Raw genomic sequence first — 13,074 nt, 5'->3', positions numbered from 1 at the left:
AACTGATAAATGTACTCCATATTTCATATTGACCACCCCAGCAGTGTCCTACGAGTATTAAACAGCACTAGGGACAGAATGGTGGTCTGTGGAACCATATTTCTATGGAGATTCTCAATCATCCATACCATGGCTGTCCCAAAGATAACCAGATTTTCTTGATTTCTTTTCCTTGAAAGCATTTTGCTCCCCATGCAAGAAGCTTCTTCAGTCCTTATCTTGGATGAGAAACAAAACATTTTCAAAAAGAAAAGCAAAAAAAAGGCCAGTTGCCTTTGGGAAAAGCACCTTTGGGACTGTGGAATTATAATTGCGATAGGATGAAGAAATTGACATCCAATCCTATCTTTTGAACACATTCTCATTAGTAAAACTTGAGCATTATACTACAGTGCCTTCAATGTACAAAGTTGCTGCAGAAAGGGTATCAAAACCCGTTGCAGAGAAATTTGCAATTGCCGTATCTCTCTTCCTATAAATGTCATTGGTCATATAAAAAGCAATCCAATATGATTCAGTTCCAGAGCCTGAACTAATAGTGGAATGTGTCCATTTCTTCCAAGATCTTCCTGACCATCCTCATCAGGATAATAGCAATTAAATTATAGTTATTAATATCAAAGGGAGCCAGAAAATATTTTGTAAAGAATCCTATGCTATCATCTTCTCCAGCCTATTCCTCATTCAACAATGCATTTACCATACTCTGAACCCATAATTTTCTTTCTCCCTTGCTTTCCAGCATCAGTAAGTAGTTTTGCTTGCGAACCTATAAAAAGTGCAATGCAATATATATTATCTGGACTAGTTGATTACGTCTGTTCTGGTAGACTCTTTTCAAAAATGCATGAAGTTTCACTGAAAAAACAGAAAGGATATATTTCAATTTTCCAATACAATAGTTTCTATTCTGGAAGAAATGTTATTTGTTCATGTCTTAACAAAGTTTGAGATCTTCTGTTTAATTTCAGATTGCAGAACTAGAGGACAATTCAATGCATTTTCTTACCACTTCCGAGGAAGGCGCTCCCTTGATTATAGTTTTCGGGAAGATAAGCCTTCAAAATACCTAAAAATTCCAAGAGCATCAAGGTACATATCACAATTTCGTTTACTTGTTACTTTTAACCTTTATTGTACCGCTTAGGATTTAGTCGCCTGAAGGATAAAACCCAAAGCATCCCAGCAGGTGTTTTTTTTTTTAATGCGATCTCTGTCCAAGTTCTTATTTCAATCAACTTGATTTTCCCCCCTCCAACACGTCAATTTTGGGGAAATGCCTATAGCTTGCCAACCTGTTCGATAAGTCAAAAAATACTTCAAAAACAATTCCTAGTTAGGTGCAATATTACAACTAATTTTCCAGATTCCAATGAGAAATTCCAGGGAGTAATTTTAAAAAACTTCCTACAACCCTTTTAGAGAAAGAGTTAATAGAGATGCATTTTAGAATCTCCTTTTTCTGGCAATCATGACTCTAATTTTAAAACTCTACAAAATTAAAAAGCATGTTTGGGCTGTTATTTATTTCACAATGCACAAATGTGTTTTCCTTCCCAAATACCGCACAACCGAGGCGTCTGTTAATTATTCACTTAGTGTTAATTGGAATCCATTTAGGATTAGGGCTAGATTTGGATTAAGCAGCCTAGGGTTGCCACTTTTCTTCATTAGGCTCAAGACATCAGCTCTGGTAGGAGTTGTGATCTTGTGACTCTGCCATTATGTGGGAGGGGTTATGGATGCCATAATCCACTCAGGATCCTGACCTGGTGATGGCTGCATCACATGGGGTTCTTTGCTTTGACGGCATCACTGCATTGCATTGCACTCAGAAGCACCAAGAGGCCTCCGGATTGAAAGGATTAGCAGTGACATCACCATTGGCTGGGGAACGCCCAGTTGTGGCTTCCTTTCATGTCTCTGGTATGAGTTGGAGTGAAGGACAGGAGCTCATCTCGTTCCATGGCAGCAGTCGGGTCTCAAACCCAGGCCAACCTAGCATCCCAACCATGCAAACCATCTGTTCTCACATCACTGATTGAAGAAACAGTTAAGGCATCTCAAAGTTAGTATATAGATAGTCCTCAGTTTATGGCCACAAAGCTCAAAATTTCCATTGCTAAGCAAGACAGTTGTTAAATGGTTTTTGCCCCCATTTTATAAGTTTTCTTTCCACAATTGTTAAGTGAATCACTGCAGTTGTTAAGTTAGTAAAATTCAAAGTGCCATTAACGGATTTAGCAATAGCAGTTAGACTTATCTACCACTTCCTAGGGCTTTCAGCCCTCTCTAAACGGTTTACAGAGTCAGCATATCGCCCCCAACAACAATCCGGGTCCTCATTTCACCCACCTCGGAAGGATGGAAGGCTGAGTCAACCTTGAGCCGGTGAGATTTGAACAGCCGAACTGCAGAACTGCAGTCAGCTGAAGTAGCCTGCAGTGCTGCATTTAACCACTGCGCCACCTCGGCTCGGCTGGATTTCTTGCAACCCAGCTTCCTCACTCTATGTCCCAGGCGTTGAGTTCTTCATCATTCCCAGATTTATTCCAAAAAGCATCAGAATTCTCCAGAAGAGATTTTGAAATGGCCAGCCAACCTGTAATAAAAGAAATGGACAAGGCCATTTGAACTGGGTAGAAACCACTGTTTTTTTAGACTGGCAAAAGTCTCTTCTCAGGAAGTATTTATCCTGCACAATGGGGGTCTATTTCAGGGATGGAGTCTCAGAAGCCGTGAGCCATACTAGATTCAACAGTACTCCAAGAAAAAACATTTGAGTTCATTCTGATAATTTAAAGATCTTTGATGTACTTCATTAATCCTGATTAAGAAAGTAATCATAATTCCATGAACAAGTACAACTTACATAGTTTAAATCACTGCAACTTCTGTTGCAGTGATTTAAACTATGCTTGTATTCAGATTTCTCAACCAGCAAATTGGGTGCGATAACGCATTAAAGATAGCCTGTTTGATAAGAAGCTAGACAATCAGATTTGTTCAAATCAACAATGCCTCTTCTGTGCAATATGTGCAATTATTTTTCTTATTCCAGTTTTGCAAGAGGGAATACATTCTTTAACAGCACTACTTCATCCTTTAATGAGCACAAGAAATCCCCCATAATGAATGATTTCAAAGAATTTGTTGGAGATATGCAAAAAACAATTACAGACCTCAGAAAACAGGTGAGTGTGAAAAGTTCTTCCAATAACATTAAACACTAAAATATTTTTGCAGTCAATTTAAGAAGTGAAGGGATACTCCAGGTAGAGTAGGAGGGTGGCAACTTTCACTTATTCCCCATGCCGCCAAAATGTTTTTGGGGCAATTTGTGGACACACTATGGATCTTTAAAGGTGGTGTAGAATTGTGGAAAATCAGCAGAAATGTCTGTTGTATCATCATCTCTTCATGAACGAATTCTGATTATAATTTGCATGCTTTAGGAAAACCTATCTGTGTAATAGTTTAATAGCTTAATGTTTTCATTCAAGCCAGATATTATTTTGAAATGCACTGAGGTCAAATATTATCCTGGATTAGGATTTGGGATTCTCGGGTTTAAGTTTCTCTCACTCATGAAAGCTCATTTTCTCATAACACAATCTAGCTTACAGGGCTGTGGGGGGGGGGGGGAAGTTGGAGAAAGGGCTATTAATGTATAAATTGACTTGAGTTCCTAGGAGAGAGATGCCATATACATCTAGGAAACCCATTACTGTGGTGCAGAAATTACCATTTGGTTTGACCCAGGAAAATCCAGATTCATCTTAGCTTTGAAAAGCTCTATGAATGACCTTAGATCAGAAACGTGTAAGGATAAAGTTGAGGGACAAATTGCACTAAAAAAGGAGAAGAAAAAAATCCAAGGAATCCTTTTCTTCCAATTGTATTTCTGGTCTACAATCTCCTCACGCTTCGAAACCAAGATCCATGTATGACATGCAGAACTGAATATGGCCAATAGTTCTTCCATGATTAAATGTACTTATGGCTGGGTTATCACTGTGTGTCTCCATCACATCCTGCTGGTTGTCCTCTGACTCTTAGTTTAATTAACGGAGAAGCAAAATTCTTCCCAAATCTTTATTTCTTCTTTTGAAGGATGGAGTGGTGAAACAGATTCATATCCTAAATGACATTTTTCCCCAGGCAAGGGACAGTTGGAGGGGGTTATTTTAATGCACAAAATGTCAAATGAATTCCAAAGGGATCTTGTGACTTTTTAGCTTCCGAATCCTCCCCTTTCTTATTCATCGCCCTGCAAAGCAACGTTAGCATCTCGTGTATCGTATGTTGCCCTCTTAGTACAGAATTTCCCAGTAAAAGGGACGTGACCTGCCATGAGGATTTTGAAGGGGGCTCTTTGACTTTCTTGCATTGCACATAAAAGGAAAGAGAAATGCTTTTGGCACTGATGGATAAACAACGTCTCTCCTGTCCAGATAAAGAAACTTGAGTCACGGCTGAGCAGAACCGAATGTACTGATGAAAACGGCAAATCTTATTCGAGTAATGACACGTGGAAAAAAGACCCCTGCACCACATGCGAATGCAAGGTGAGTTTAACATGCTTTTAGGCACACATGCCTGCGTGTCTTCTGGGCCATTTGCCTCCTGGCATTTAGTGAACCTTCCTGATAAACTTGTAGAGGGCTGCAGCTTTCTACATTTATCCTCAGGAGCTTCTTCTCCTTGCTCGTTTGCAAATGTTATTGTTATCATAGTTTCTCAGTCTTTGGGCTCTGCCGCTTTGACTGCCAAAGAGAGAAGCTGCTCAACTAATGATATTGTCTCCTTGCCAAAGGAGTCGCTGCCAGAGAATGTGGATTTGGCAAATTGGACTTCCTGAACAGTCTCAACTGCTGCTACTTTAAAAAAAATTCTTAGAAAACTACAGCAGGTTTCTAGCCCATCTTACACACACACACACACACACACACACCAACAACAACAACAAAGGGATAGTTTAATTCACAGTATTCTGTTCTGCCTTGGGGTTACCACACACTTTGGTGCCTGAATTTTTTCTTGTCCTTTTAATGGTGAGTAAAACCAAAATGGGACATGGTGGCTCAGTGGCTAAGATGCTGAGCTTGTCAATCAGAAGGTCGGCTGTTCGAATCCCTAGCGCCACGTAATCGAATGAGTTACTTGTCCCAGCTTCTGCCAATCTAGCAGTTCGAAAGCACGTAAAAAATGCAAGTAGAAAAATAGGAACCACTTTTGGTGAGAAGGGAACAGCGTTTCTGTGCGCCTTTGGCATTTAGTCATGCCAGCAACATGACCACGGAGACGTCTTCCGACAGTGCTGGCTCTTCGGCTTTGAAACTGAGATAAGCACCACCCCCTGGAGTTGGGAAAGACTAACAGATGTGTGCAAGGGGAACCTCTTTACCTTTAAAACCAAAATAAATGGCTTTGAATCAGGATAAAGTTGGGCAGTTTGCAGGACTTTTACCCTATTAAATTTAACCAATCTTCAAGACAGCAAATTCTGAATTACTGCCTCTATATTTTCTGTACCCACTCGAGTTTGTTTATTTGAGGGGGAAATCTCTTAAGATTGCAGTCCTGCTCAGAACGACTTGGAAATAAGTCTCATCAAACCTGATATGACTCACTTCTAAGAAGAACCCCATAAAAATCCACTGCTTGTCTGTTATGCACAGTCGTATTTGAAAGTTTGAGACAATCCAGCTGTGGCCTTCTCTGTGTGTTTAGCGAGGAGCTTGTGATCCATAAAAATGTACGCATTGTGAAATTTGTTTCAAGTTTTTAAAATGCCTTATGCCTTGGAGGCACAGCAGTGTGTGTGCTGCTGCCGGAAATTAAAACAACTAGTCCCTGGAAACTTTCTGGAGTCCTGACATCAAGAACATTTAATAACATGATGTTTTATCTGGGACTTAGTAATGTAAATATTTCAATTTATGAAATATTGGTGGGGAGCTGCCAAATATGTATATGTAGCTGGGTTCAGAATGTCATCATGCAGCCCTTGGTGCTTCCATTCATGCAAATGGTTGAAAATTTGGAGAAACCCTCCTGGTTCAGAGCAAAGGTCCGTGGAATGAAACATTTTGTCTCACACAGCAGCCGACCAAAGACATGAAAAAAATCCAAGCAGAAGAGCATGAAAGTCCTCAGACAAAAGTGCAAAATGTGTTTTTAACAATTCCTGACTTTTATAAAACCATGAAGTACGCAATGGAAGTAGCCTCTACAAGATTGTCTGCCTGTCTTGTCAAGAGATGACTAGCAGTCATTGAACAAGCTTGCTTATTAATATGTGTTGGGGGTTACAGTTTTATCATCATTGTTACTCCAGTTTATACCTTATCATCCTAGATGATGGCATTTAAGGAACAGAGGTCTCCATGATCTATAAATGGAGTAAGATCTCTTTGTCTTTTGATATTCTGTTTGATCAAAAAATTGATTAATTTCAAGAAAACAGTGACCCGCTCTAGTTACAAACAATTACTACAAAGATGTTTCCCAATTTATCAAGCAATATGAAGCTTTCGCCACTCTTGGTCTGTTGATTTGTGCATACATATTTTCATTCAGAATTCAGCAAGCAAATAAAAGTTAAAATGTTTAGATAGCCTGTACTAGATCCACAATACAGGTCCAAATCCCCGATATACATTCTTCCGTAATGCTCGTGTTCATCTTTCTCTTTTCTTCTTGTTCTTTTTTTTTTTAAAGTAGCTAAACTGTCACTCTGTCTTTTCAAATGCAGGTTGGTCAGGTCACCTGTTACGTGGAATCGTGTCCGTCACTTGATTGTGCTACACCTGTGAAGCTGAAGGGCATTTGCTGTCCAGTGTGCCTAAAACAAACTGTTAGCAAGGAAAATGCACCCTAAGTCCCAATTGTCACGTGTCAAAGTCATATTGATATCTGCTGATGGCAAATACAGGTAACAAATACAGGCTTTAAACCACAATAGAGAACCAAGATGTTAAAGGAGAATAGCATTCAGATGACGGGGTAACAGTGTTTCTTATCCATTGGAAAACCACCAGGTGAAAGCATTGAAAGGGAATACACAGTGTTAGTCAAGATAATTTTGTGTTGAAACTTCTCAGGTTCAAGAGACTAAAAACTGGTGCTATTTTTTTAAAGCATTTGTTTAGTTTTTTTTAGGCTCCCAGGTTGATTTTTCTTTCTTTGCACACTGGTAGGAAATCAGGTGCCATTGGAGGAAATAAGGTCCACGTAACATAACACCTGGGTTTACACATTGTATTATGTGGTTCTGTAAACCATGGCTTAGTGCTAGGTGTATTTTTACTACCATTATAGCTTAGTGAATGCACCATGGTAAAATCATGGCTTAGTGCAATATATGTGAACACAGATATTGCCTGCATTCATATATCATTCAACTGATACTTGACCATGTCATACTGAATAAACTACAGTTGGCTGAATTCAGACAATGTTAGGCCTGCCGTGCCTGGGCTGCAGAACTCTGGAGTACCACTAGATGGCAGCAAAGGATGTATGAGAAAACAATATTTGGATTTTTGGATTCTGGTTCTGTGGCCCTGAATAATATGCTACACTATAAACAAAGTTTTTCAAAGACCAGGGTGGCTGGTTTCACATAATCCGGTAACTAGAACTAAACAAACCAAAACAAATGTTTTAGTATGATACAAACACGAGGTCAGACTTGAAAGGTATTTGACTTAAAAAGCTAATCATGCCAGAATATCATTACCACAATAACAAAATCGTACTTAACTTGCAGTATTAATTCTAATTGAGTCCAAGAATAAAAAAACTGCTTAATTTTGGCATCTGATTTTTACACCCCTGTAGTATTAAATCTTTCCCTATCTGATGCCTGCATCTTTCATCATTTAACTTCCAGTGTAATACAATGTTTCCCAAGTTTGCAAACTTTCATGTTTTTATGAACTCCAGAGCTGGAATTCCTTGGCCAGATTGGCCTTTACTGGTCATTCTTGGAGAGAATGAAGCCCAGAAAAAGATACTGATGGAAAATAAAAATCATATCACATTCTCATACTTCTTGGTTTAAAGGGCAATTTGCTCAGCTGCTTTATATTTTTCACCTATGTTACGTTTCCCTGCTTATTCTTGAGATGTTCAGGCTATCTGTACTTCCGTTTCCCATCTAAATTCGTCTTTCTTATGTATAGTACTGCAAACTTGCTCAAGTTGTCCAAGAAATCTGCCACATCAGAATTTAATTTATAGATGTGTAATAATCCCAGAATTCAAATCTGTCTGGGAACTCTAATCCTTACGATGTGGATACTGTCTGTATTCATTCAATGATAATATTTGACCTTGCCCTTTATCATTACCTTCCAAGGCTGAGCCTCCTATTGAAAAAGGTGGTGAGGATTGTTTCTTGGGTTATTTGTGTTTCATATTAATTCTGGCCCCCATAAATATTCAGCATCTGATGTTTTAGGCATCCATTATTCATTATTCATTTGCTACAAACATATAGATTCTTATTTTCCTACTTTATATCTTAGTAATGCTAAGATATAATGTTATATTTGTGCTGAGAAATAAACCATTATGGAATCTCCTTTATCATAATAAACCTTTGGCACAGAATGATGGCTGAAGGGGCGGGAGGCATTATGCTTTTCTGGAAAATATGTAGTAATGGAGAAATTAATCAAACAGGAGTTAAGAACCATCTTGGGAATATTATCTTTGCATATGCCACCATGATTTTTGAAATCTATTATCTCTTCTAGCACCTTTCTGACATGTAACATACTTTCACTGCTGAGTGCATTCTGACCTCCCAGAATCCATTTTGATTCTTCCTAATAGATTTGGGCTATCAGATCAGCATTTCTTTGTTGCCATTTAGTGGTTATCTGAATTCTAGCCTACCAAATCCGATAGCCTTAAATACGTTCATGTCCTCTTAAAAAATGCTCCAAGAATGTGTTTTACAAACTTGGCAAATGTAGGATGTGTGGACTTCAACTCCCAAGAAATCCCCAGCAACGCATGAGTTACACTCATCTTAACATGGTCAAGAATGAATACATTGTCAAGAGAGCAATGATGTCTTAATCAATTGTTCCAGACTGTCAGGTTTCAACAAAATTGTTCTTTGTATGATCCGGATCCTACAGTTTTAGAAACAGATACAGCTATAGATGTAGATAACAGCATTTTTGGCCTGAGTACCAGGAAGGTTTAAACTATGATTCTGCAATGTGCTTTTCCCCTGATTTACTAACTGAGAAAATACCTTGAAAATGTGAACATTAAAAGCCCCAGGAGGTGAGGGTTTCAGGAAAAGATGACAAACATCACACTGGTTAAGTGTACAGTTTTCCAGGAAAAGACATTCCAAAATGACATCCGCCTTCTGACCTGAATTATTCCGTAGCCTGAAAACAAACGTCATGCATTCATCGGTATATAAAAGGCACCAACCTTTAATGAAAATGCTGCTAAAGCTCCTCTAAAATATTTTGTGAACAAATGAGATGTACTAAAGCAGTGTGCATAGACCAGCACCTAAACTCTATTGATCCTGGATAGATTGTTGCATGATTTTGAAATAAAATCTATTAGTGTGAAGGAACCAAACATTTCAAAGTCTTTGATTACATGGCACCAGTTTTCCCTACTTAATACTTCTGTCAAAATCATGTTAAACATTACTGTGTGTGAATCTCTATACCCAGATATGTGTTTTAAGGACTGTTGTTATTATGTCTACATTAATATACCACTGTTTACCTTTGTTTTCAATATCGTCTTTTTTTTATAACCAGCATGTATTGTTACAGTCAGAGAAGAAAAGCTGTCATACCTCATTTGACCGATGTCTTTGTCTTCATGATGCAAATCATTAACTTGTAGTATTTAGCTGTCTTCTGAAGTGACATTGATCAGTTTTCAGGGGTGAAAGCAAAATCATACAGTTTTAATAAGAGGAATTAAAAAGAGGAATTTGTTTAGTAAATACTCTACCAGGATCTGTCAGTAGCTGCTTTAGAAAAGTATTTTGGGAATACATAGTAATTGACCAACAAATTTTACAGAACTGTTCAAAGAGTACTATCTTAAACATTTTTACTTAAAAATAAGCCCAAACTTAGTAGGACTTACAACCAGATCAACAGGCACAGGGTGGAACTCGAAAGGAAATTCTTAGATAAAGATTTGATGCCCATGAAGTGAAGACATACTTTAAAAATTGTACTTTATTTTAAGGATTACCTCTTAGGCCTTTCAGGACCTCAGTAAATTCTCTATTTCACAATCCAGATCATGTTTTTTCCTGTAGGGGTTTTCACTAGAATTCTTTCATATTTCTGCAAATTAACAAATTATGCTAGATAACCACAACTGAAGCATGTTTCTGCAGGTATAAGACAAGGTTCAATCTTAACAAATTACTAATGACCATTTATTTAGGTGCTGCAGCTACACTAAAAAAAAAAAAAAAACACCCGCTCAGGTATTTTGCAATACAGGCATCTGCAAATCTATTCAAACTAAATCATATTCAATATCTGTAAAGGGGTATAGGGTTACATCATGGACACTGAAGAGTATATTTTCCAAGAATCTGTAACCAAAGAACTCTGGCTTCGTATATTGAAATAAAACAAATATTTGATCAGTAGGGTTAGGGTTATCTCCATGAAAAAGATCCAGTGAGTCATTGAAGAGAAGGTTTGCAGCCCATTTCTGTTAACACTATAATCAGTATTGTTCAAATAGTATGTAAAATGATGTAACTTCCAGCATTTATAGCTAAACAAATAGCAGAAAATGTTTGGTGTTAAACCAAATTAGGAAATAGACCTAATTCTATAATTATCACGTAAATCAAATATTATAAAATGATTTTTTTTACATTTTTGCCAATTAAAAATTCATGTAGCATTTTTGAGACAGTGGCCGATGGCTGAATGATCATTTTTCTCAGTATTTTGTTGGAGGCAATTGTTCCATATTTATTTACTTTGTTAAAATTCCTACCGAAAATAAAAATAATTACTGTACTTACTTTCTTGTACTTAATAAATCTACCAAAGAATTGTTTGCACTGTTATGAATGCTTTTTATTTACAATAAACAGGTCACGTTTTTTAAGTTGGAGTCATGATACATTATTTCAAATGATTTAATCACATCCACCATGAGCTGCACTGATGAAATGCATAGTGACAGAAGCATTGTGGGGAATTCAAATGACAACAGGTGTTGCTCACACCATCCAACCTAACCTTTTCTAAATGCTGCCTGTATCTAGTTTATCTAGGTTAATGAAAAGAAGGACTAGGGGAGACATGATAGCAGTCTTCCAATATCTCAGGGGCTGCCCCAAAGAAGAGGGAGTCAAGCTATTCTCCAAAGCACTCAAAGGGCAGGACAAGAAGCAATGGGTGGAAACTAATCAAGGACAGAAGCAACTTGGAACTGAGAAGAAATTTCCTGACAGTCAGTACAACGTGCCTCCAGAATTTGTGAATGCTCCAAAACTGGACGTTTTTACGAAGATGCTGGATCGCCATTTGTCTGAAGTGGCGTAGGGTTTCCTGCCTAAGCCGGTGGTTGGACTAGAAGACCTCCAAGGTCCCTTCCAACTCTGTTATTCTATTCTTTCTACTGTCTGCAAAAAGAACTTACAACATCAAGACAATGCAAACTACTAGGTTGAGAACAGGAAGATCGATCACTAGGAGAAAAAAGCTTTTCTGAAACAGGCCATTTCCAGAAGTTGCTAATATAACACTTACATAGCTACACGATTACAATTTTGACCAGCAGTGTTTGCAGCAAGCCACAGAGAAATCAAAACCACAATACTAACGCAATGATAAAGGTAAAGGTCCAGTCGGGACTGACTCTAGGAGGCAGCGTTCATCTCCATTTCTTGGCCAAGGGAGACTGTTGTAGGAAGACACATCTGCATGCTTTTGAACTGCTTAAGTGATGGTGTGGCCCAGCAGGAGGCGTTGGAGCTGCCACCAGACTCCGACAGCGAGGGGCCCTATGAGTCGGCTCTGGAGGATGTGGAGGACATTGGATAGGGTTCCGACTCCAAGCAGGGCACAGAGAGGCTGGTTGGCCACCAGGAGGCGCCTGAGCCTTGGACTAGTGGGGAGGAGACAAGGGAGTGTGATCCTGACGTCATGCATTGGAGCAGTGGGGAGGAGCCAAGGGAGTTGTTCCTGGATGCCCGGCAATGGAGAGCTAATAGGCGTAAAGAACAGTTACGCAGTTACAGGAGATAATTGCACTCAGCTGGTGGTAATTAGGCTCCTAATAAGACTTTAAAAGGAATGATTGTGCACACACCCTTTGCAGGAGTCAACGTATTCACTAGAGCTGGAGAACTCTCGTGGCTAGCTTGGCAGGCTGGCTTGCTGCCAAGGTTAGTCTGTGCTGGCTTGCTGCCAAGGTTAGTCTGTGCTGGCTTGCTGCCAAAGTCTGGACTGTGCTGGCTTGCTGCCAAGGTCCTGTCTCTGTGTTAATAAATCCTTGAAGTATCTTTGTCTCAGCGTGCTTTGGTGTAGGACGAGGGGGGTCAGAACAGGTGGGCAGCAACTGGGGCAAGGAACAGGAGGTCACTCTGTTACGCAGCACACGGGTCTCGATTCAAACCCGGGCTGTCAAGTTTCCAGCTGATAAGCTCAGCATCTTTAATTGCTGAGCCACTGCGCCTCCCTCAACATGATACCATTGCACAAACGCCACCACTGCATAACTTGTGTTCTTAAATCTGATGTCTTTGTGTACATTGCAACAGTTGTGTGGTGTCACCATGCATATATCATTTGCTCTCCCTATCTCCAAGCGCCCGTGCTTGTGAGCAGACGTGGTGAGATTCCACTTTCTAGAGTTTGAGGCACATTTTCCTGATCAGCTGCCAGGTTATGTGAAAGGATAAGTCTTCATTCCATGGACTCTTGCCATCTTTCTGATTGTGGACTCCTGTTTGAGTGACTATGTTGGCCTATAGTTGGGTCTTCATCCATGGTTGGGTCTTCATCTGTGGCTGTACCCATATCGTTTCTCAACCAGAGC

General features: G+C 39.2%; 1 protein-coding gene across 2 annotated transcripts in view; it reads left to right on the top strand.

The window, feature by feature from the left end:
* The window catches only part of PXDN (peroxidasin), a 79,780-nt gene extending 68,644 nt beyond the window's left edge, over positions 1-11,136 (top strand). For both annotated transcript variants that reach the window (XM_032213419.1, XM_032213418.1), the window contains 4 exons: positions 972-1,092; positions 3,062-3,194; positions 4,455-4,568; positions 6,758-11,136. In XM_032213419.1, coding sequence (XP_032069310.1) covers positions 972-1,092; positions 3,062-3,194; positions 4,455-4,568; positions 6,758-6,883 — 494 coding nt within the window. In that variant the 3' untranslated portion in view covers positions 6,884-11,136. The remainder of the gene's footprint in view (positions 1-971; positions 1,093-3,061; positions 3,195-4,454; positions 4,569-6,757) is intronic.
* Positions 11,137-13,074: the final 1,938 nt, after the last annotated feature.

This window comes from Thamnophis elegans, chromosome 3 (genome assembly GCF_009769535.1).
Source record: "Thamnophis elegans isolate rThaEle1 chromosome 3, rThaEle1.pri, whole genome shotgun sequence".
In the NCBI taxonomy this organism is placed as follows: Eukaryota; Metazoa; Chordata; class Lepidosauria; order Squamata; family Colubridae; genus Thamnophis; species Thamnophis elegans.
Note: the sequence above shows the minus strand (reverse complement) of the source record. Positions and strands in the feature narration are given on the sequence as shown.